The sequence below is a fragment of the Actinia tenebrosa genome, unplaced genomic scaffold (genome assembly GCF_029948245.1).
Source record: "Actinia tenebrosa isolate PJP-AT-01 unplaced genomic scaffold, QUT_ActTen_1.0 PGA_scaffold1__47_contigs__length_23844297, whole genome shotgun sequence".
Classification (NCBI taxonomy): domain Eukaryota; kingdom Metazoa; phylum Cnidaria; class Anthozoa; order Actiniaria; family Actiniidae; genus Actinia; species Actinia tenebrosa.
Window position 1 is genome coordinate 3,304,188 of NW_028292578.1, and position 24,934 is coordinate 3,329,121.

Consider the following 24,934-nt stretch of genomic DNA (forward strand, 5'->3'; position numbering starts at 1 on the left):
CTTAAATACGCTACAATATGCAGATGGAAAGTAGTCTTCATTTACTCAAAAAACATTTACATGCAATAAAGCAAAAGGAGATAGATGAGCGGACCTTTTGACAACCAGTCTCTCACTCGGTCAAATCGAAGCTCGCAATGCATCATAATTAGCATGTTAAAAATACAAAGACCATAAATAAATTCAGATCAGAATAAAAAAAATCCTGCATTAGAATATATTAATTCGATTGCCAAAGATTAAACAAATGGCCATAAAAGTAAATTCGGGTGCTTCAAAAGCAAATTCAGTCCCACCAAAAATTAAATATAATCACCATAAAAGCAAATTCAAAGACCACAATAAAAATACAATAAGCCATGAAATAAATGATGATAATATTGACTGGATCGGCGCCCTATAGTATGTCGCGCCCCTCTTCATTTATTCGCTGACTTTTAAAATTTGAAATGGGTTCTCTGTGGGCTTCCTGTGGAGAAGGCCTGGTGTTTCTTTTCAAGATGGAGGACATGGCGTGTTGTTGTCTTTTCTTTGCTTTTCATGTTTCATCTTCATGCAGCTTTTAAGACTTCCAGTTTCTGACTTTCGCAGCAGCTAGCTCCAAAGAAAGATGAGCAAGCAATCTCATTCTTCAAGGAATTTCAAATTATAAGTATTTTTAGTGGTTTTTTTTTGCCATATTATTCTTGAATAAGTTGTTCTTTGTAACTTGCTGTTCGGTAGAATTGAGTATAAATAATCTTGGCTGTTTTATTTATCTCTTTACGGTCCATCAGACGTTGTGCATAACATCAATAGACTTTCAGAGAAAATGCCTTTTTGTAAGTAAACCTTATGATAGAGCTCTCGCAGGTTTCACTCTCTTTTGAATAAGTCACTTTTAAAATGTCTGTTATGATAGTAAGCCTACTGTCAATATCTTGCATGCTATTGTAAGCTTATTAATGTTTGCACCTATTTTAATAATTATGTCACTGAAATGGTGAACTTGGCAACTGCAAACTCCCCATTGAATTGAATTTTTGACTGGTGCATTTAAATCTAATTTGGTTTCTGTCTGTCAAAAAACTACCACAGACTGTTATTTCAAATTGATGTATGAAACCCAACATGCTAAACTGGCCATGTTTTGGCTTTCGTCAATCAAATTTACAACAGGCTTCGTTAGTAATTTTTTAATCGGCAGAAGCCAAAAAAACCTAGACACATGAGAGTTTAGATGATGTAGTGATGCAGGTTTATAAAGCACATAGGAATTGGTGGATCCAGGGGTCTAGTCACCCCACTTTTCCTCAAATTTCTCAGTATAATTATTGTAGTAAGAGTCAACCCTCTTTTCTTGGAACTCCTGGTAAAACCTTTGTAATAGTCACCCTAAGGATCTGCCCCTGAAAACACAATAGAAGTGTTAGGAGAAGTGCAACACATGTTGTGTGCTCTCTTTAATGTAAAGCATGCATCCTCTACCAACCAAACAGAAAGGGAACATTATCACTGTGATAGTTATTTCCAAAAGTGCTCTAACCAACTCCATGATTTTCTTGTAGGGTTTTGTGGAACTGAGGATTCTACCATTGGTACACAACCTCACCAGACTGAAACTCAACTGCAAACAATGCAATATCCTTTGAAATTATTCCTTAGTAATGAAGGGTTTTTTCATTCCTTTGATAATGGAGGTAGCTTATTAGATTAGTTGTTGGATTCAAGACAATTGTGAATCAGTATTATATTACTGACAGCAATTGTACTTCCCGATTGGATTTGGTTTTTGACTGGTGCCAATTAAAAATGTAAGATTTGCTGACCAATTACTTTTGATATCTGATATCTGCCCTCTGTAAATAATGATTACAGCCAGTCCAGCTGATCTGAAATAGTGACCTAGAAACGACATCACTGCAAAACTGAGGTGTCATGAAACCTGCGAAAATTGCTGACCAGCAAAATATATGAACATGCCGCCATTACAATAAAAATATAAAACTCAGTTATTGTGTCATTAATCAACCTCTTATTAGCAACTTTTTTTTTTTTTCATTTGGTTGCCTGGAAATCCATAATTTTGAGAGGAAAAGTGACACCTAAGTTTTGCAAATTTTCTCTATTCTAATTGGCTAACATTTTCTCACAGATCAAGCTAGTTGAAAGCCATGATATCTTGATATGTCCTTAACAATGCTTAAGAATCATGAGAATATGCATCAGAGATGAGAGAAAATATGACTGGTATGAGGCTGGATTTCAGCTGGATGATCAGAGAGGTAAACCAATCTGTGGGGATGCAAAGAAGTAAGTGAACTTGTACAATAATGATGAATAGGAATCACACTTATTCATGCTGTATGTACAGATATAAAGCACACAGGAAATGCAGGGCACAAATATAACGGCCAGGAAAATGTCCGTCCAGAACTGGAACTTGTCCAGTCAAATCTTTGCCTTGCTGGTCATTTTGACCAGTAACATTGAACCAGAAACAAAGTATGACCAAGCTAAAATTAACTTGGCTGGTGATCATGACTGCGACTGACCAGTTGTTATTTTTAGCTCTGGGCATGAGAAAACTAGTTTAAATCATAGTTGAAGCACAATGCATTGAAAAGAATTGCATAGATTTATTAATAATGTTTTTATTATTATATCACACGGCATAGCAGGCACGTTTACTCTACATATTAAGATACCAAATGTTTTTTAGACAAATGAAGTGTTTATGTATTGAATAAGAACATGTGTAATAGGTAAATTAGGAGCCTTTGTGTATTCTGATAAAATGAAATCCCCAACTGATAAGAAAGCAAGATTTATATAAGGATAATACATGGGCGCGCGGAGATACGCAATTTATCTTTGAGTGTTGAAAATATCTCTTACGAGTGAGCACAGCAGACGAGTGAGAGATGTTCAACACGAAAAGACAAATTGCGTATCTCCAAGCGCCCATGTAATATTCTGTTTATTATATAATTATCAATGAAGTATGTTTTGGCTTTTTCAGGCAATTCTTTCCATGTATTTTTGAATAGCCATCGCAATGGTGTTATTTTCACATGTGAAAATAACATGTGTCACTTTTATTTTCACATGTGAAAATAACATGTTATTTTCACGTGTGAAGATATCAATTTTTCGAAATAGAGAAAAATAGATATTTCATAGGTAATTATATAATAAATAGTAGTTATTTTATTAAAAGATATTATGAATCAAAACCAGAAACAACCTCTAAGGTTCAATATAAGTCACAATTAACTCACAGATGAAATTGGAATTTGACACGTTGGGTTTTCAGGGGGACGGAAACCTGGATAAAAACCTTTGAATTAAGTAAAAGGAAAGGGCCCAACCAACACTATTAATCAAATGTCCAGCAATCAAACCTGAGATGCCAGAGGTGGCATGCAAATGTACTATTGCAGCCTTCAGAAGTGGAAGAAAAGAAATTTTATGGATTGAATAACAGCTAAATCCCTCCATCTTCCAAATTAATTGGTTTTTTTTATTTCTTCCAGGAGAAACCTTGATTATTTCTTAGCCTGCCAACAAAATTCTGTGTGTGATTATGATCCTGATAAAGGTGGAGGAGAATTGACACTCAGAATTCCTAAAGAAGTGCAGGCTTGTGCTATGGGTGAGTATTGTAACTGTATTGTAATGGGTCCCTTCTGCAGGCAATTGGACACAGTTTACTAAATTCAATTGAAACAACTAAAGACCCCAAGTTATACAATAGAACGATGCTCACAAAGATTACAATATGTTTGCGGTACATGCAATGTAAACCCATTGTAATGGGGGTGCTGGGTTGTTGAATTCATTTTTGGCTTACCTGTAGAGCATTCATTGCTTAAAAGAGGTTGAGCACTGGAGGATTTTTGGGAGGCTAGGGTAATCAAAATTTTACAGCCATATTACATGTACTTTCGTTCATAGTTTGATTGCCAAAAAAGCTGAAAAAATGATGGGTACGTTCACAGTATCTATTCCTTTGAAGTCCATATTGTAGATTCCTCCCCACTCCCCCCACCACTTTATTAAAAAAATGGATATTCCATTATTGGCAATTACTGATAAATGATTACAAAACAATGGAAGTGTATCTACAGTATGTTGAGAGCCGCTTTGTTCTCATACTACATGTATGTATATTGTGATTTGTTATCATTATCCAAGTGGCCTGAATCACATAGTCATTACATATAATCCCTGTTCTAAGTCATACTTGGTATATTGCAGAGCGTCGGCCGTTCAGAGTCAGTATTGAGTACTCACTGGATCATCCTGAGACTGGTATTCAGTTCATTACACCAAAGGGAGAGGCAACAATGGCAGAGGTAAAAAAAAAGATTTTATTTAAAGAATGTTCCATTTTAATTTAATCTTTTTTTTGCATCATAGCGATAGTATGTATAATCCATAGCTAATTAAAACCTTTAATTTTGTTAATAAAACCTCTAAGGACAGGTCTGTTTTTTATTGGGGGGAGGGGGGGGGGAGTGGGCTGGGGAATTCCCAATAAACTTTTTAAATACAGTTGTAGCCCTCTTTCACTCAGTAAAAAATTCATGACCCTCCTATTAAGTCAACAAGGAGATGGCTCTCGTTAAATTGAAAAGGTTTTGACCTTCCTCAAAAGTTCAAATTTTTCAACTTCAAATGACCCTCCCCATCTCATAAAAAACATACCTTTACTAATATAAAGCAATGATTTTGTCACAGCGATCAGCGCACCTTTTTACTTATGGATATGGAAACTCTTCAAGGTATGAAGTGCTGTTAGTGGAAATAGTTCTTCTTGACTACCAACAACAGTATATAATCCCTCCTTCTTTCATGGCCACACTCATTTTATTTCCATTGACCTATTAAGTTTAGTAATATGATCGACAAAATTATGCAACTTCTCCAAATTAATATTGTTGCATTGCAAGTGGTAGAGCAAATGCTGTCTGTGTTACCACTCTGAACATGACAAATTTTCATTGTTGCAAAGTCTAGAGTAAAAAAAGCGTTTCTTCTTTGTGCAATGATGCAAGTTTGGCACACCCAGAGTGGCAGCAACTTGAAACTCAGCAATGTCATGCAACAATTTGTGCAATGTTGTCACCAGTATTACTACACCTTTAAAGAGGTACTAAGCTAGCTGTTAGATGTTAATGCATCATTTTGAAATGTCATGTTTTTCAAACAGAAATTGGTTTCCTTGTGTGGATTCCTATTCAGAAGTATGCACATGGAGTATCGACATAACTACTGACAAAGACATGATAGCTGTTAGTTGCGGCGAGCTAACAGACCAGGTAATTGCTGTATCTAGACTTTTACTCCACTCGGAAAAAAACGAGAAACGTTTGAAAGCAGTTTAGTTGTGTTTGATCTGATTTTTGTTGTAGTTATTCTCCTATATAGTTTAAAAACTGAGTTACAAAACAGGATATGCAAATGCAGCAAAATAGATCTTTTCACATGTACAGAAATTGTAATGTTGGTGTTAAGTTTTCCCATTTCAAATGGGATGACATTTCATTCCCAATCGGCTTCACCTCTGCACCGATACATCTTGTATGCTTCTCTAATGCATCTAGCAGTACCTATTTATCTCAGTGGACATAATGCTGAGTGTTGACCATCATTTCTTAATCTCTCTAACTGAATATTGTCTGTATGTTTCTTAGATTTTGAGTGCGGATGAAAAAAGCAAGACATTTCAGTATGTGCTGAATATTCCTACCTGTGCTCCTAACATTGCTTTAGCTGTGGGGTAAGTACATACATGTACATGTATTGCTGACCATTCTTTGTAAACCAGATGGCTGGCTAATAATAGTTATTTCACCATCAGTGCTTCATCTTAAGGATACACGGAACACAATCAGGTCGGTTTTTTTGAACGCTCATAGTGCGTTTAGTTTATATAAATTTCCCCGTAAAGTATGCATTTTCTAACAGCTTAAAGTTCAAATATTGCATATTCAATTTTTCTTTTGGACAAAAATAATTCATTTTGGATAAATCGGGCATTGATTGCAAACGCTATGGTTCGACGCGAGATGTTTGTTCTCCCTCTGGTTAGCGTAAACGGATCAAATTTTTTTTGCATCTTATTACACGTATGTTGTTCTACCAAAGTGTGTCTGCGTTTTTTCTTTTAGCGCTTCTTTAATCTTTTATTCAATTCCAAAGTCATAACTACATGTTTTTAAGGGCATTCTTGAGAAAATGGCAAATATCTGACTAAAGAAAAGGAAAATGAAAAAATGCAGACACAATTTAAAACTCGAGCATAGTAGGAATCCACATGCCAAGCTTCACGGTAATTGATCAAAAACCGAGGGAGAATAAACCTTCTGAAAATGTGTATTTTACCAAAAACTACTTTTGAGAAAAACACAAGTTTAGTTTAATGGGATTATAAGTTTATTTACTCAATGTTGACAAGTTTCTGCACAGTATGCCAATGAGCGTAAAGTATATTAACTTAATTTTTATATAAAATTAAAGATTTTACTTTATGTTTGATATAGCATGGTTTCAAAAAAAAAATTTTTTTTGACGAAAATTGTGTTCCGCGTATCCTTAAGATATTTTTTATTGAATTCATTGTCATTGTGATGTTTTCCTCCAGTCCATTTGAGGTCCATGTTGATCCTATCATGCCAGAAGTAACAAACTTTTGCCTTCCTGGTCTTCTTCCTTATCTCAAGCATACTTCTGCATTCCTGCATGATGTCTTTGAGTTTTATGAGGAACACTTGAGCTGCCGCTTTCCCTATGCACAATACAAGCAGGTCTTTGTGGACGAGGCATATGATACGAAAATGACTTATGCTTCTATGGGAATTTTCAAGTAAGAGAATCTTAAAGAAGTGTGGTACAACTATTTCACAATCTGTTTTCTTCATCCATTTGTAAATTAAGGGCACCTGGGATATGACATTATAAATCTCTGATTTCTGATTGGTTGGGAGTGCGTGCTTTATAAGAGCACACAGCACCTGCGCACACTTTCAGTTGCATCATTTCTATCCAAAATAACGGTTATTGTAATTTGTATTTTATAAAAGAAATAAAAACTTGCTTTCTGTGCTGTGTGAAGTTATAAAGCACTTGGGGATTGAAAACTCAAGAATTGTTAAGAAGCACTCTGCTACGCGTCATGCTTCTCCTAACGCTGTTCTTGTGCTCTACCAACTCCCTCATGCTTTAAAACTGCACACAGCACTCAAGTGTGTTTTCTATTTCTACAGTGGTACAGTAGTGCACTCCCTCCCAAGGAGTTTAATTTGTGGACTTGGCATCACATGATGGCATTAAAAAAGTGTCAGCAGAGGTTGTTGTTCTTCCTTGATTAGAGGGTTCTCTAATTTTCCTCCCTCAACAAAACCTGACACAATAAATTCCATTTCAATTTCCATATGATTGTACAATGTTGAAGGTTTTGGACAAGTTCTAATTACCTTCTTGTAACTTCAACAAGTTTCTACTTGTAATTAACCATCCTATTTATTTAAACAGTAATGATAAAAGGGTAAATTTTACCTTGTGAAAGAAGAGTTAACTATCTAAAAGCTAGTGTGAGCTGCGTCATTGTTTATAATATAACAGTAATGATAAAAGGGTTATTTTTTTCTTTCGTCTTTTGATTGTTTCTTTCGTTTCCTTGCCCACCTTGTTCTCATTGGTTTCTTTTGTCTTATTCTATCATATAAACACTCCTTTCTACCGCCTGTTTCTCTTTTACTCTGACGAAGGACTATAGCATCCGAAACATCAGTAAGTTTTTCATCTTTTCACTGTGTAAAATTTACCCTTTTAGCATTACTGTTTCATTAGAAATATGGATGCAGCTCACACTATTTTTTAGCACGTTATCTCATCCTATTACTTCTTTATTAATGTTTTATGAATATAAATTTTTTCTTGCATTTTTGAACATCAGTACCAGCTTGCTGCATTCACCTCGCATCATTGACCAAACATTCCAAACCAGGAAAGTCCTGGCACAGGCTTTAGCTGAACAGTTCTTTGGTTGTTACATCTGTATGCAGGACTGGTGAGTCATCAGTATGTCTTTTATTTCAATAGGCTGCTCTATCTTGGTGTGTTGTTTTAAGGAGTCAAGGGTGGTAACAAATGTGTCTAGTCTAGTCGTTCTAGCGCTTTTGCACTAATTGGGGACACTTTTCGCTCACACGCACTACCACTGCATTTAATATTCTATGCACACAACGCTCAACTCACATGTTGATTTTTACGGAGGGAGGAAACCGGAGAACCCGGAGAAAACACTCGTAGCATAGGAGAGAACAACACATCAAACAAACTCAATTCACATGTGGCGACCTCAGGGCTCGAACCAGCGACCTGACCCGTTGGACTCACAGTGGTGAAAGACGACGTGTTAGCCGCGAATGCCACCCATGCTACAAAATTACAAGTACAAGTTATAGAGTATACTATTATTATGTACTGTAATGTAGTGGAAGTGCACTTGCGTCTCACCTCTGGGTTTAGAGCTTTGATTCCTGGACTTACATCGTATGTAGCCTGTGTTCTTTTGGACACAAAGCCCAGCATTTTGTGTTTGGATGCATGCAGGCTACATCATTCACACATGATTGTAGTTTGTAAGGATTCTCCCTAACTTGTGAGTGCCACACTCAATGTTAGTGATCAATGATTTCAGGGGGCTGAATTTGTAGCAGAATAGCCAGCAAATCACCCTTGCAAGGGAGCAAAATAATATAAAAAATATTGATCATTCCAGTGATGACGAATTGATCATTTTAGGTCAGATGCATGGCTCTGCTCTGGTATTTCTGACTATCTTTATGGACTGTTTGTCAAGAAAGTCTTTGGAAATAATGAGTACAGGCATTATATAATGAAGGTAATAATTCACTTACAAGAACTACTTATGTACTGTATTGATGAGTTTGTGAGCCTTACAGGTGTCAGTTCAACTCATTTCAGTACATTGAGATTATTGACCAAGCATGAGGCCCAGATATTGGTTGAATTCATTTTGGACTTATAGACTGCATTATTTAAACAAGATTTGGCTCAGTCCATAAGTAAATAAGTAAAGAAGACTGGTCTAAGCTCAACCAATTAGATCGTACCATTTTCATTTGGACCAGCTTGCTGTAGGATAATGGACAGTACTGTTAGAACATTTTCACATGACGTCACAGCTGCCATATTAGTGTACCTTTGACAATAATTTTGTCATTAGTTTCTTTTGTTAAGTACACCAATATGGTTGCCATTCAATTTCTAGAGACTGAGTGAAAACACTCTATACAGCACAGCAAAGTACATGTATGCTTATAGGGGCGGGTGGATCCAGGATTTTGTTCAGGGAGGGGTGCTGTGCACAAAGTTAACCCAGGGAGGGGTGCACCCCTTAGAATCAAAGGGAAAAAACTGCATTGGTTATCTTTGAAGTAGTGAACAAAGTGGAACCAGGCAGGGGTGCTCACCCACTGTATCCCCTCCCCTGGATCCACCCCTGGTTTATTAATTTACCATCATCCATGGCTCCCAGTTCAACTAGAAATAAACTTTTTGGTTAATAATCTTTTTCCCTGTCACAACTGTAGGAAAATGACTTGGTGTGTCAGTACGAGATGGAAGGTCCTGGACTGCCACCTCTTCATTCACCTTTGAATACGAAAACACTGACTGCTACTGGAAGCTCTTCTTCAAGCACCACCACCTCTGATCAAACACCAATAATACCCTTCTCTGCCACCCATCTTCACCCGCAGCTGATCGGAGTGAAACAGAAGGAGGTGGCTTTGAGCAAGGCACATCTTGTGCTCAGGATGATTGAGAACCGTATTGGGCAGGAACCTCTGCTGCAGGTACATGTACGGGGTACTTCATGACCAGGTTGACACATTTCAGTCAAGAAATTATACTCTAGGGAATGACCCTTAACAAACAATCTACATCTGATAATTCTCCAAAATATTGAGCACATTTTTGAAGTTTTTACTTGCTGTTTGTTGGGTTGCTAGGTGTTCAATAAGCTGTTGTCTTTGGCAAATACTACAGCACAGCCCAAGGTGGACCCAAGTCTGTGGAAAAATCTACTGGCTTCTACATCAGGGGTAAGCATTCTAGATGCATACAGTTACTGTCAGTAATGAAGTTTGCAAAATTAAGGCACCTTTGTCTAAAACTTGAAGGATAAGCTGTTGTTGCCTTGGCTATAACTGATGACAGCATAAATGAAAACAATAATTTATGCGTGTCCTTGTAACCCCATTGATGGGCCATCGCCCTAAAACTTGTTGATAAATATTACATTTTTCGTTTGAAGAACTTGTGTTTAATAATGTCAAAAGTTATTTCAAAAAGGTTAATGAAGGTTTAATTGTGTGAACATTGCATGTTGCATGCCAACCTCAAAATGTACTACTGTGTATTCATTTATCACTGGAAAAATTGCTAGAAAAAGCATGCAGACAAAGTTTGGGAAAATTCCATATCTGTGTGATCTTTCACTGATTGGATTCACATCACTCATAGTGCATCCTACCCATAACCTACCGGTATACTACCCATAACCTACTGTACCAACATCCTACTGACACTGACTAAGGAGTCCCATTGTTTACTATTATCCTAAAAAAATTTGATTTTGGACCACGATAAAGTAACTAGTTAAAATTGGATTTGTTCTTTCAACAGTTTTTGAAATCCATATCTACAGTATCAGGCAAGGATATCAATGTCTTTGTTGACCAGTGGATGTATCCTTTCTTATTGTTGTTTGATTATTTCCCTGTCTTTGTGACTCATTTAAGTGTACCCTTATGAAAATCGCAGGCCTTTTACAGTCATGTTTTTCACCTTTAACATACCTGTAATATGTTAAATTTGAAAGTTCTGTTAAGCTTGATAAAAGCATGGAACTTAACTTAACTGAAGTATGACATACTGCCTTGTTTGAAAGTTTGTATTAACTTTGCATTGCTTCACTTAGACTTCCTCCAAGCCGACTTCTCTTTTTTTTGTCTCCTGAGTTTTTTTTTTATTCTAGTAAAGAAGTGGGTAGTCTTCTTAGCAGCTATTTTTAGTCTCATTCCATTTCCCGAAGCTCCACTTCCTTCCCCTGCTAAGGACACTTAGGAGTGGGTGACGGACTTTGCAAAAGATAGTCTGTTCTTCACTGAGTAAAATACGATTTAATGTGAAGTTTGAAGTATGCTTTTTCCTCAACCATGTGTAACAGATGCCACACTGGTATTGCTAAGTTTCATGGCAGCTTTGTGTTCAACAGAAAGAGGAACATCGTAGAACTTGACATCAAGCAGGACTTGTCAAAAGGAACTGTCAAATATGTGGTATGCTGTGTTACCATCACAAATGACACTTACAATAGCTATTACAATCTAACTGTGTTACATATCTACATTTTAGTGTCAGTGGAGTCAGTGTTTTTCTTGAACAGACACATACAAGACAAATGATGATAAATTTAATTACATATTGAATTGAACAAAATGTTAAATGTTGATCAGGTTTTCATGCCTTAATAGCAAAATAATTCCTAAACTGTTCGTTCCATTTTTTATATTTGTGGATATGTTGTTTTTTTTTCTTTTCAGTTTTTAAAAAGAATATTTAGATTTTATTTTTAGGTTTTATATTGCTTTTATAAAATATTTTTGACTGGTTTTGCACAAGCATTTATCTGTCCTCTCATTTAAACATGATTCCCAGCTAATCAGCATGTGCATTATACTTCAAATATTCTATAACACATAACATGTCTAGTATATGCAAGACTAGCATGATTTAAGGTTCCTGCTTCAATCTTTGACCCAACCTTTCTAGCGAGTTTAAAATAACAGTGCCATCAATACAACAAGTAGAACATATTACCAACTTTCAAATATCACTGTATAGGGTCCATTAACAGTTTGTATTCAAGAGTTGGATGGATCTTTCAATCATACTGTTCAAATAGAGGACATCACAAGCAGACATGAGCTACCATGCCACTCAAAGAGTAGAAGGTATATTCCATGATTACAGATAAAATAACTATAAATAAATGAATAAGATAGAACATTTTTCTATAGCAGGATACAAATTCAGTATATGAATACTGTTAAATCCAGTATGGCCCACTGTTGACACTCACACACTACCACTACATTGAATATTCTATGCGTACAACTATTGACTATTGAGGAAAATGTAGAAAGACCTTGTGGCACAGGAGAGAACATATCATATTGATCAAACAACCTCGACTCACAACATGTACAGCATGATCTAGTCAGAGTTGGGCTCAAACCAGGAGCACAGTGGTAAGCCACTACACCACTGCTACCCTATGCCCAGATTAAGGCCAAAATATTTTTTAAGTACATAAAAGACTTAAAAATGCATTAAAAATGCTACTTTCTTCTCTGAACTGTACTTACTGCTAGTTAAGACATTCTTCAAAAATTAAGACAAGACTAATATTTTTTACTTATGACTAATTGTTGCTTTTTTCCAGGAATAAGAAGAAAAAGATTCCTTTAATGACAGGGGAAGAGGTGGACATGAATCTAGATTCCATGGAGTGAGTCATAATTATATCATGTAATAAATCATTTTTAATTGAAACCACTTTGAGACTTATTGATTCTTGCTGCTATTCCAAGATTTGAAAAGATCATCTATCAAGCCAAAAGCTATTACATTAAGGTACCAGGGGACCTTCACGACCGATGTTCACTAAAAACATCATAGTGCACTAACTATTCATCTAATGGCTACAAAAGTATATATTAATGCTGAATAAACACAGATTTCAACCACGAGAATGATTTTTTGAACAACCTTATCAGTTTTTCAAGAGTGCAAGTTTTATAATTTTCGACCGCTCTTTTTCAAAAAGTTTCCAGAACACGGGAATTTTTGTGAATAGAAAATAGATGACGTCACCGTAAAGAGCACAGTTTAATCTCCAAAACGGAATTTTGATATCTTGTCTCCTTTTAAAGTTATTTCATGATTTATGCATAAAAGAGAACAAATATTTCTGCAACAAATGCGTTTATTGAAAATCTGAGACATTGATTGCTGACTGCTAGTCAGATCACTCTTACTTTGAAAAGAATTTTATTTAACATTTGGTATAGATCCATAAACTATAATATGACCACAGTGTTATCACTATATCATGATAAGCAAATGGACAACTTCGTCATGTCATCACCATCACCATCAGTGTCATTATCATCATCACCATCATAATTTTTATCATTAACTAACAATCAGTTTTCATCATTCACTAACAATCAGTGTCTTTTGGAAAATAAAGGGTAAGGTGGCGTGTTAACCATGGTAACCCCATCAGATTCAATGGTATTTCCGAAGTCACTCTCAATTATCAGTTAGTCTTCTGGTTGTTGTTCTTAGTATGTTTTATCTCCTTCTACAGTTCAGATTCACCTGTCCTTTGGATACGTATTGATCCAGAGGTGACATGGTTGCGCCATGTATCATTTGAGCAGCCTGACTATATGTGGCAATATCAACTGAGACATGAGAGAGACGTCATGGCACAAGCTAAGGTACTGTCCCTGGGGGGGGGGGACTCTCTTGAAAAGTGGGTAGGGGGGCTGGGTACTGTCTTGAATCTTTCACCATCTTTCACCATCTTTTCATCGTGTGGATGAAAGAAAATCACAGGCTGATCTTCAAAATATTAAATATCAACACCTACCAATAATAATTAAATTATTATTTATGTTCATTAGGCATTAGAAGCCCTAGCAAAATTCCCAACACCTGCAACCAGAGAAGCTTTGATTGACATTGTCAAACAAAAGGAATGTTTTTACAGAATACGACAAGAGGCCTGTCACTGTTTGGCCAAGGTGAGAAAACCTACCTGTGGCTCCATTCACGTTATAACAGGGTTAAAACTAACAGCTGCTCAATACTGATTTCCCAAGCCGGACTGATCAACATGTGACCAATCATTGTGAATGTGACTGACAACCAAGGGCTCTTTACATGGATTGAGTTTAGACAGAACATAGTGCTGTTTATTTGTTGAGTAATCAAAGAGAACCACAGGATGAATTCAAATGGCATGCTCGGGATGTTCTACTGTGGCAAAGATCTGAGCTCAACCAAATACATCATGCAGTCATCATTGACCATGATGGTCAATCATTGTTGGTTTTCATTGATCGTTACGACTGTTTCACCATTGACCTTGGTCATTTTTCTCTTAATACATGAAACCTAATTTTGTTGGTCATAATCGATCGATCACTTGATGGACCTCTCATTATTTCAAATATTTAATTAATACATTCTTTTCCAGGTTGCATCATCGAGTGCAGACAGTTGGGCAGGTCATGCAGCGATGCTCAACATCTTCAAAAACTTCTATTCTTCAAAATCTTGTCCACAAATTATTCGATATAATGATTTTTCAAATTTCCTTTCCTACTTCCTTCTTAAGGTAGGTTTGATTGATATTCCTGTTCTTTTTTATTTTTATCATTTAAAATAAGTTTGTGTCTTGTACTGTAATATAAGCACAATCAAGCTTAGAAACACAAAGCACAGCCAAGCATTTGTTTTACATTTGAACATCACTGTCACCATCACCGTCACAGTCACCATCACCATCACCATCACCATCAACATCACCAACACCGTCACCGTCACCATCACCACCATCATCACCGTCAACGTCAATGTCATTGTCACCATCACTGTCACCAACACCAACACCATCAACATCACCATCACCATCACCATCACCACCATCATCACCGTCAACGTCAATGTCACCGTCACCATCACCGTCACCATCACTATCACCATCGTCTTCACCATCATCTATACCGTCATGGCCATCATCATCATCATTGTTATCATCATCATAGTCATCATTGTAATGTCATTAACATCATTATCACCATCACCATTGCCATATTCGATGTATCACTGTACAGAACATCTCATGTTGGAAAGAAAGACTTTATGACTCAATCTTTATTTATCTTGAATCTGGCTTACCTTCCTCAGACACTACCAGTTGCTATAGCATCTATCAGGAACATCCATACTCAATGTCCACGAGAAATACTTCAGTTTCTCCTTGATTTGTTGAAGTACAACGATAATCGTATCAACAAGGTAATTGTATATAGGGTGGTGCCATAGGGTTGTCAATAATGTCTTGGGGATGGGGGTAAATCATTTGTAAGTTGTTGGATGGCAGATGTGGTGGGTGGTACTTTAGATTGTCATTGGGTTGTCAATAGTTTCTTGTGAGTGATGGTAGTTTATTTGTCAGTTGTTGGATGGCAGATGTGGTGGGTGGTAGGCTGTCATTGGGTTGTCAATAGTTTCTTGTGAGTGATGGTAGTTTATTTGTCAGTTGTTGGATGGCAGATGTGGTGGTTGGTAGGTTGTCATTGGGTTGTCAATAGTTTCTTGTGAGTGATGGTAGTTTATTTGTCAGTTGTTGGATGGCAGGTGTGGTGGTTGGTAGGCTGTCATTGGGTTGTCAATAGTTTCTTGTGAGTGATGGTAGTTTATTTGTCAGTTGTTGGATGGCAAATGTGGTGGGTGGTACTGTAGATTGTCATTGGGTTGTCAATAGTTTCTTGTGAGTGATGGTAGTTTATTTGTCAGTTGTTGGATGGCAGATGTGGTGGTTGGTAGGCTGTCATTGGGTTGTCAATAGTTTCTTGTGAGTGATGGTAGTTTATTTGTCAGTTGTTGGATGGCAGATGTGGTGGTTGGTAGGCTGTCATTGGGTTGTCAATAGTTTCTTGTGAGTGATGGTAGTTTATTTGTCAGTTGTTGGATGGCAGATGTGGTGGTTGGTAGGCTGTCATTGGGTTGTCAATAGTTTCTTGTGAGTGATGGTAGTTTATTTGTAAGTTGTTGGATGGCAGATGTGGTGGGTGGTAGGCTGTCATTGGGTTGTCAATAATTTCTTGTGAGTGATGGTAGTTTATTTGTAAGTTGTTGGATGGCAGATGTGGTGGGTGGTAGGCTGTCATTGGGTTGTCAATAGTTTCTTATGTGTGGTGGCTTGTCAGTAAGGCTGATAACCAATCAATGGTGCTATGAACTCCTCACAATAACAAAGCCTATGTTGACTATTATACCTTTCAGTACTCAGATGATTACTACATAGCTTCACTTATAGATGCTCTTGCAACGACTGTGACTCCCGGTGTCTGTATGACATCAACCACAAGGTCAGGCAAATAGAATAACTACAGACTTTAAAAAAATATCTTAGTCAAGTGTCATAGCAAAACATTGGGAAGTAAGGGTGTGGTGTACTTAATATACTTGGCATCTAAGTTGTCCATCTGTCCACTCATGCTGTACGTTCTGCCAGGAACTGCATTATTTAGAAATGGTGTTATTTATATGCGAAATATGACAGAAATAATGCATTTTTTACAATTTTGACGTATCCCTGAAATCACTTCGCATAGGACTCAAGTCTGAGCAGTTTGTTGAGTTTCGGAACCCAAATAGAAAACTCCTAATACAATCCCTGGTCTGTAACCATTGTTTTCATTGTTATGAACTGATAAAGACAATAGTTGGACTTACCTCAAGTCGACCTCTCTTGTCTGCTCTCTTTATTCAAGAGAAGTGAGAAAGCTACACAGGGGGAGGCGGACTTTTCGAAAGTCTTCACAATAGCCTACTGTCAATCTAATAAATCGTTAGAGTATTAATTATATTACCGTGAATCTTAAAGCCTTGACACTTGCAAATCGAGCAATCTGATTGGATAGATCGCATCGCGGTCTGGTCTAGATTCTCCGGTATTAACCGGTCCGATCGCATATTAATCTTACGGCGAAAACATTTTGTCCTGTTCAATGAAAAGTGGTCATATAATAAAACTCTTATTAACCGAGCTTGGTCGGTCTGTACATTCCGACCTTGGTCAAGATTATCCCGTACAGACCTCCCGCTCGGTTAATAAGATCTAAGTAAAGGTACATGTGAACCATGGGAAGATACATGGAAAATATTTACTATTTGATTGATGGTAGTCTATTGCCCATTAACCTGCCATCTTTCTTCTTGATCATTGCATAGTTGTAAAAACCGCAGGATAACTCTAATCTAATAATGTTTTTAAATATTTTTAGTACTGGTAAACTAGTTGTTAAACTAAAAGAAGAAACACAGCTTGTTCTTACTGAAGTAACACGAAGATTAAACCTAGAAAAGCTGCTGCCATCATATCGATATACAGTAACCGTCAGGTATATTGACTACTGCATAATAATCATTTATTGCAGCTAAGTCTCTACTGCACTGCGGTTTTCGTATGAGGGGGAAACGATATGGAAAATTGCAATTGGTAGCCATACCACATGATACTGTAGCTATAAACTATGCGTTGTGAAATTACTGGAAGGCGATGGTTGGTCATTTTATTGTTACATGTCTTACCTTGCATGTGTCTTACCATGTAAGACAGTACCATATGCTTTCTTTTTTATATGAAAACCAGTCTATAGTAAAAGCCCAGCTGCATCCTGGGGAATCATGGGTGGTGTAGCAGAGAAGTACACTCGCTTCTCACCTCTGAGGTCTCAGGTTTGGTTCCTGGACTCGGCATCTCGTGTCAATAGAGCTTGTTGGGTCTCTTCCTTGATTCAACAACTTCTATCAGCCCAGATCTGTAAGTTAGCTGTACCCTGTCTGTGATCCACCCAGAGATTGTTTTAGGGTATCGATATAATTTGATTTTTTTAATTTGTATCTTATTAGTTGTTTAAAGGCACTAAGGACTCTACAAGTCAATGGACAAGTCCCAGCTGACTCAAAAGTATTTGAATACTACTCAAGGTAAATTGCACATGTAACTACTTGTTTGGTGTTGCAGTAAAATGCTTATTAGATATTAAATGTTTCTTAAATAATAATAATAATAACAACAACGACAACGACAACAACAGCACAGCAACATCATTATCATCATCATTCATCATCATCATCAACATCATCCTCATCAGATCACCATCATTGTCATCATTGTCATCATCATCATCATTGTCATCATCGTCATCATCATTGTCATCATCATCATCATTATTATCATCATTGTCATCATCATCATCATTATCATCATCATCACCATCATTGTCATCATTATTATCATCATCATCACCATCATTGTCATCATCATCATCATTATTATCCTCATTGTCATCATCATCATCATTATCATCATCATCACCATCATCATCATCATTATTATCATCATTGTCATCATCATCATTATTATCATCATTGTCATCATTATCATCATCATCACCATCATTGTCATCATCATCATCATTATTATCATCATTGTCATCATCATCATTATCATCATCATCACCATCATTGCCATCATCATCATCATTATTATCATCATTGTTTTTATTAATTATGTAATTAGTATAACCTGAAATGTGTTTACAGTTATGGTCATTATGAAGATGTAAGAAAGAGTGCCATTGATTGCCTTGTGGAATCTGCAAAAGGTGAGAAAACCATGATCAAAGTTGATACTAATAAGTGAGACTAATATCATTGGTGGTGTGCATCCCTTCCCATGAGATTAAAAGGACAAGAGATGTGGCCGTCATGTTGCTTAGCATCCAGCTGAGTTGACCTTCACAACAAATTCAAGGTCATTCAATCATAATTGAGGAATCGTCATTGTATTTTGATTAGCATTTCCCATGATTCTGTCAAGAGAAACCATGAAATACAATTTCTTCATCCTTTAAATTGATCGTAAATGCTAGTCGAAATCAAGGCAGAATTCCATTTCAATCGCTTGACAAGAGAAATCTACACTGCACTTAGTTCCTGCTCAGAAAATTCCAAACAGAAAAATTTGACCCATAATTCCTTTCGGGGACACAGTCAACTCAGCTGGTTGTCAAAAGACACCACGATCAATTCTTTTGTCAAAGTCAACTAAAATGGTGGCTTCGGCATCACATGTACCCCTCCCTGCTAGCAGAGCCTATTTTCCTTTTGTTTTGGTGGAGTGAGAAAAATAAATTGCCGATGTAGGATGTTATACTTGTCGCTGCATGATTTTGACAGCCGCTCTCGTCAAACAACGTTTGGCGCCACGGTATGTTACATTTGCTCATGCGCACTACATGTACATGGTTAAAAACCGGCGGTGTATCAAAGGAAACGCTCTACATCGGCAGAGTCTCCTTCCTCCCCGTCTGAAAGAAGGGAGAGAAAGAGAAGATAGACTCTGCTAGCAGGGAACACGTACGCCAACAATACAGACAGTTTGTATTTTCAAAAATAATTAAAAAATCTATTCCTTTATTTATAGCGTGATTATGCTTTTTTTTTCAGTGGAGAGAAGTGAGCAAGTTCTCAGTTCTCTTTTGAATCTTGCTGAGAAGGACCCTTGTCCATTTATAAGGTAATACTCCAGTTTCGAGTTCTCTGTTGCTCAGTGTTAGCCTTGATGTTGTGTAGAATAATTATGTATACAAGTGAAGGTCCGTGGAATTTCAAAATGTTTCTATTGTTGAAGTTGTGTATTATTTTCTTTACTCTTGGTATTTGTGAATATTTTGACAATAAAAGAGGCATACCACGGCTGTATTTTGCGAATACTCCTTTAAACAGTTTCGTTCAGTGACCACGAATAATAGTCCCAAGTCGAGGCTAGAGTTTCCACACACAGCAAAACTATAGGCTCCAACCTCGACTTGGAACTATTATTTGTGGTCACTGAACGGAACTGTAAAAAGGAATATTCAAACAAGTACTATATATTCATCATAACAATATAAGACAAAGTTCAGTCTAAGCTAAAAATATCCACTAGAAAAAGTACTATTTTTATTGACTTCGCCATAGGAAGATTATGTCTTTTTTAGTCTTTTTTTTAGTACGTGTAGTTTTTTAGTTGCTGAATATCTAATTATAAGATCTTTATTCCAGACACTATATATTACGAAGTTTAGCCGAAAACCCTCCCTTCACTAGGAAAACAGAATCACCTCTGTGTACTGTAAGTGTGGTGGAAAAACTATGGCAGCTCATGAAGTAAGTAAGAGGATCAATGGTTGTGTAGCATTAGTGCACTCGCTCATCTCTGGGGGTTTGATTCCTGGACCACGTGAGTAGAGTTTCTTTAAGTCTCTACTGACTTACAGGACGTACACTGTACAATATGTATAACGCTGAAATAGCTTCCAATAAAAATGGTTATCTTATGAGTGGGAAACATACGGTGCTGACGTACAGCAAGTACACGGTACTAGATGCCGTAACACTGAAATGGCTTCCCATAGGAATGGTTATCGTATGAGTGGGAAACGCATGGTACTGACTTACAGCATGTACGCGGTACGACATGCCGTAACACTGAAATGGCTTCCCATAGGAATGGTTATCGTATGAGTGGGAAACGCATGGTACTGACTTACAGCATGTACGCGGTACGACATGCCGTAACACTGAAATGGCTTCCCATAGGAATGGTTATCGTATGAGTGGGAAACGCATGGTACTGACTTACAGCATGTACGCGGTACGACATGCCGGAACACTGAAATGTCTTCACATAGGAAAACTCCCTTGATCTGCAAGACCTAACAAGCTAAATTCCAGATTAGCCGTGCCTGACTTAGATCAGCCCAGCCCAATCTATGAATTCATCATGCCTGGGTGTTTAGTACTATTCATTCAATTCTTTTTCTTTTTTCCAGTACTGTGAATGATGCGCGCTTACGTTGCGATTCATGTGACGTGTACAACGCCCTTTTTGGAAGACTCACTCCAACATGTGTTCCTGCTCAAGGGGTAAATGATACTAATGTTCTATTGGCTGTTAGGAGATCTGTAAGGAGGAGTAAAGGGTGCTATTGGCTTCAGGGGTTGGGCGATAATTCTTGATCAAGGTGTCGGGGATAAGAATGATGGGTTCAGGGAATGGATTGGGTGACTATCCAACATTCTTTAGAGCTTAAAAAAATCTAAAGTCAAAGCTATGTAGGACTCAATATGCAATACGGTTAAGAGTATCAGTGTTCTATGTGATGGGATGTCCTCCACGAGGGGAGGGGGGGGGGGGGTTAATGTAAGGGGGTATGGGATTTTAAGTGAACACCTTGATGATTATTTTACACATGGAGAAACTCAGTCATAATAATTCGTATCACATATCATTTACAGATGGGTATTGTTATTGACCTTAAAGAGAAGAAGATCATGAATCTGTCCCCATTAGCCATACCAGGATCACCGGTGAGTCGTGTCTCATTCTGGTGCTTCACGCAGTTAAAGGCAAATTGAACTAGCTTCAAATATCTGTACTTTCTGAATATTTTATTTTTTGGTCATGAACAAAACAATCAAAAGTATTCCACTTTTCTCGTCGTTCTTGAATGAGGAAGTCAAGGGTGGCTCAGGTAGACCCTGTCATTTCTAGCGTCTCAGGATCGATTCCTGGAATCTACATCACATGTGATTAGAGTTTTGTTAGGTCTCTACCTTTATTCCAGGGATTTCACCAGTTTTTCTCCCTCCACACAATATGACACCCTAAATTCCATTAGGCATTTTCACGTTGGGCTTAATGTTTTCCCATTTCAGACAACGTGTAATTCCCTAGAGTATCATTTCTTCTTTTAACGGTTGCAAATAAGAAGACGCATGAATATAGATACAACTTTAAACATTACGCTCAAGCTGAGGTCTAGTCGTAAAAACCTAAAGGAATTGCCCTATTTCATAATGACGTCACGGTTTGTTTACATCGGCTAAAATGTTAGAAATTTGGGCTAAATTTAAGCTTAATTCTCTTCTTTCGAGATATTTAGCACAATATTTAGTTGTTCTTGCCTTCACCAGCTCATAAACCAAATTTCATTGTGATTTAAGTTGTGTTGTTTTCATTCCATCCCCCTCCAGCGACCATGATCCCTAGCGTTAAAACAATATGTGACGTCATTATGAAATAGGGCAACTAGTAAGTCCGGTATTTTTTTTTTTTTTTTTTTTTTGCGTTTTCCTTTTTAGTCGGGATCAGTAAGTGATGGGGAGTCCACCGCGTCCAAGAAGAGTCACAAGAGAAAAAGAAAGACATCTCGTCCACACTCGCCCAGCGGTGAGTTAGTTTATTCTAACTACAATATGATACAATCTTATATAAACATCATGTGTTCCTGACTATTCTGATTGGTTGATCGGTGAATTGGCGAGCTGTGATAAGTTCATAGGATGTAGTCAACTTCGTTCCGTGACAGTGCCATGACGGAGCGTTTTGATTAGATAAGCAGTGATTTTGGCGCGCTCGATTGGTTGAAAGGATATTGTGAACTCTGTAACGTGACGGTGCTGTGACCGAACATTCTGATTGGATAAGCGGTTATTTGGTGCACTTGATTGGCTCAAACGATGTTGTGCACTCACATTCATACGACAAAAAAAAGTACATACCTTTGACGCTTCTTTTATTGTTTTTTTATAGATCTGAGTCATATAGATTCACAGCCAGGGACACCAATGAGCATGGAATCTGCTTGTTCTGAAGGCGCCAAACTCAAGCTAAAAATAAAGGTACTAAAATCAAACAAAATGCTATCTTGTTCTTTTTCCAGGCATTACTGGTTGGTTCTTTCTTCTTTTTCTCTCTCTCTCTCCGCTTTTTTTCCCGTTTTTTTTTTTTTTTTTTTTTTTTGTTTGTTTGTTTTCGATAAAAAACTTTTTTAAAAGTTGTTTTACCCGACTTCGGACTACACAGGTTTGGTTACGGTTAAATATCCAGATAAATCGCCGTGTAGCCATTGTTTCCCGCCAAAAAGTTATTAACAACCAATAGGTCACTTGCATCATAACGTCATTTACTACCACTACCATACTCCCTTGCACACTTTCTTCCTTTCATTTAATTAGCACCAACTGTCTTATTATTTTCATAAGGAAATGCAAATTTGAACAAGAAAGGAAATTAGCGAATCATTTTCGTAGTGGTAGTAAAATGACGCCATAATGCAAAATGCGTCAAATGTCGAACTAGAATCACATAACCAAGTTACGAAGGTTGGGCTTCACGAATTGGCAACGTCCCCTGTGATTGGTTAGGTTTAGGGTCGGGGTTGGGGAACGAGGACGGATCGTGACCAGTCGTCTGACAAAAACCAAAAACTATTTTACTAAACCAAAACTTTTATTTGTCAAACATGGCTGCTTTTGCACAACATCTGGTTTGCTCAAAGCTAACTATAGTACAGAAATGTCTTTGATGTTGAAGTTTTGTGAAACAGATGCGATATCAACAATTACTGATCAATCTCTCTGGATCGAGTTCGTGAGATAAAAATACGTTAATTAAGTTTTGTGTAGACTCCTTTTCATTAGCCCGTGGGGCGCCGCTAGGCTGGCTACTTTTTCATCAGTGATTCGCAATGGTTTCGACTCGTAGATAGAGGTGGTGGTATTGACAGACGGATGAGTTATCTCTTTCAAGTGCTGCACAAAAGCGCGACGATGCTACTCTTACAATCCTGTGACAAATTGACCTTATTTGATAGTGAAGTCACTAGCTGGAATAATCAGCTAAAAAAAATTCCTTCGACATTATAGGATACCGCAAAATCCCTATTATAAGCCCATCGGTTATAACCTTGCGACGCAAATTGATATCACTGCAGATAAAAGTCCCCCCCCTCCCCCCCACACACACTGGTTATAAACATTTTTTTTCTTTTCAGTTTGGTAACGAAGAAAGTGGTGTAGACAGCGGTGCTGAATCGAGACCTAAAGAGACAGACAGTGGGTTACCGAGTGAACTTCGAAAGCACAAGAAAAAGAAAAAGAAACATAAGCACAAAGATGAAAAAGGCAAACGCAAAATGAGCACCAGTAGTAGTAACTACGACTCGCCTCTTATGTTCGACGCGAATGCCGTATCTTCCATTTGATCCCTCTACCCTACCCCCGACGCACGTCCCACTCCCCCCTCCCCCAGCACCAGTAGTAGTAACTACGACTCGCCTCTTATGTTCGACGCGAATGCTGTACCCTACCCCCCGACGCACGTCCCACTCCCCCCTCCCCCAGCACCAGTAGTAGTAACTACGACTCCCCTCTCATGTTCGACGCGAATGCTGTATCTTCCATTTGATCCCTCTACCCTACCCCCGACGCACGGCCCACTCCCCCCTCCCCCAGCACCAGTAGTAGTAACTAAGACTCGCCTCTCATGTTCGACGAGAATGCTGTATCTTCCATTTGATCCCTCTACCCTACCCCCGAAGCACCTCACCCTTCCCCTTCCCTGCAGCACCAGTAGTAGTAACTAAGACGCGCCTCTCCCCCCCCCCCCCCCCTTCAGCACCAGCAGTAGTAACTACGACTCCCCTCTAGACCGTTCTTTACAGTAAAACATGTACATTCATAACGTGGATAAACTTGACAAACTCTTAATTAGCGTCAAAAAGGTCAATCAGGTTGTCATAGTGAAAAGTTTTTCCGGTACTTGAATTTTCCGGGTTACTGTGATTACTGTAATGACTCACCGCTTGACCCTTGTTCCTTCAAACATGCCTAAGTCTGGCATCTCACAGCTTAGAATCGACCAATTAGCCATTCCGAGGTTAAGAGAAAACTGGGTCGAGTTGGCTTTGTAGAAAATAGAGGCTATCTTCGAACGATGTCCCTAAAGAAAATCCCACAATGCACTGCAATGCCAACGCGACCCAGTTTTTTCCTCAACCTCGGAATATATGGTTAATCGATACTGGCCAATACCTTTTGTAGATTAGTTTAAAAAAATGCTTATTTAAGATATCTTGTTTTAAATGTATAAATACCAAATAAACTAGTCAATTCGTATTATGATTGAATCGTTCTTTTTGTTATTCTGTCCGCTACTGTA

General features: G+C 37.7%; 1 protein-coding gene across 1 annotated transcript; it reads left to right on the forward strand.

Annotated features, from left to right (window-relative positions):
* Positions 1 to 494: 494 nt before the first annotated feature.
* On the forward strand, positions 495 to 24,372 carry LOC116294754 (transcription initiation factor TFIID subunit 2). Its single transcript, XM_089033014.1, has 33 exons — positions 495 to 648; positions 767 to 821; positions 1,548 to 1,619; positions 2,186 to 2,292; positions 3,516 to 3,634; positions 4,240 to 4,337; positions 4,723 to 4,766; positions 5,195 to 5,303; positions 5,679 to 5,764; positions 6,629 to 6,850; positions 7,943 to 8,056; positions 8,794 to 8,893; positions 9,606 to 9,869; positions 10,026 to 10,118; positions 10,702 to 10,763; positions 11,246 to 11,357; positions 11,923 to 12,032; positions 12,524 to 12,589; positions 13,454 to 13,586; positions 13,773 to 13,892; positions 14,348 to 14,488; positions 15,061 to 15,171; positions 16,162 to 16,247; positions 17,166 to 17,282; positions 17,794 to 17,871; positions 18,490 to 18,551; positions 19,396 to 19,465; positions 19,993 to 20,097; positions 20,763 to 20,856; positions 21,229 to 21,300; positions 22,075 to 22,162; positions 22,526 to 22,614; positions 23,769 to 24,372. The coding sequence occupies exons 1-33, from the start codon at positions 611 to 613 to the stop codon at positions 23,976 to 23,978; spliced, it is 3,447 nt and encodes a 1,148-aa protein (XP_088889140.1). The 5' UTR covers positions 495 to 610; the 3' UTR covers positions 23,979 to 24,372.
* Positions 24,373 to 24,934: the final 562 nt, after the last annotated feature.

Bases quoted from the DNA above. Each gene is read 5' to 3' on its own strand.
- LOC116294754 (XM_089033014.1), top strand. From the start codon at position 611: ATGAGCAAGCAATCTCATTCTTCAAGGAATTTCAAATT. The intron at 3,635-4,239 runs GTGAGTATTGTA...GGTATATTGCAG, and splicing joins AGTGCAGGCTTGTGCTATGG to AGCGTCGGCCGTTCAGAGTC. The intron at 20,098-20,762 runs GTAAGTAAGAGG...TCTTTTTTCCAG, and splicing joins AAACTATGGCAGCTCATGAA to TACTGTGAATGATGCGCGCT.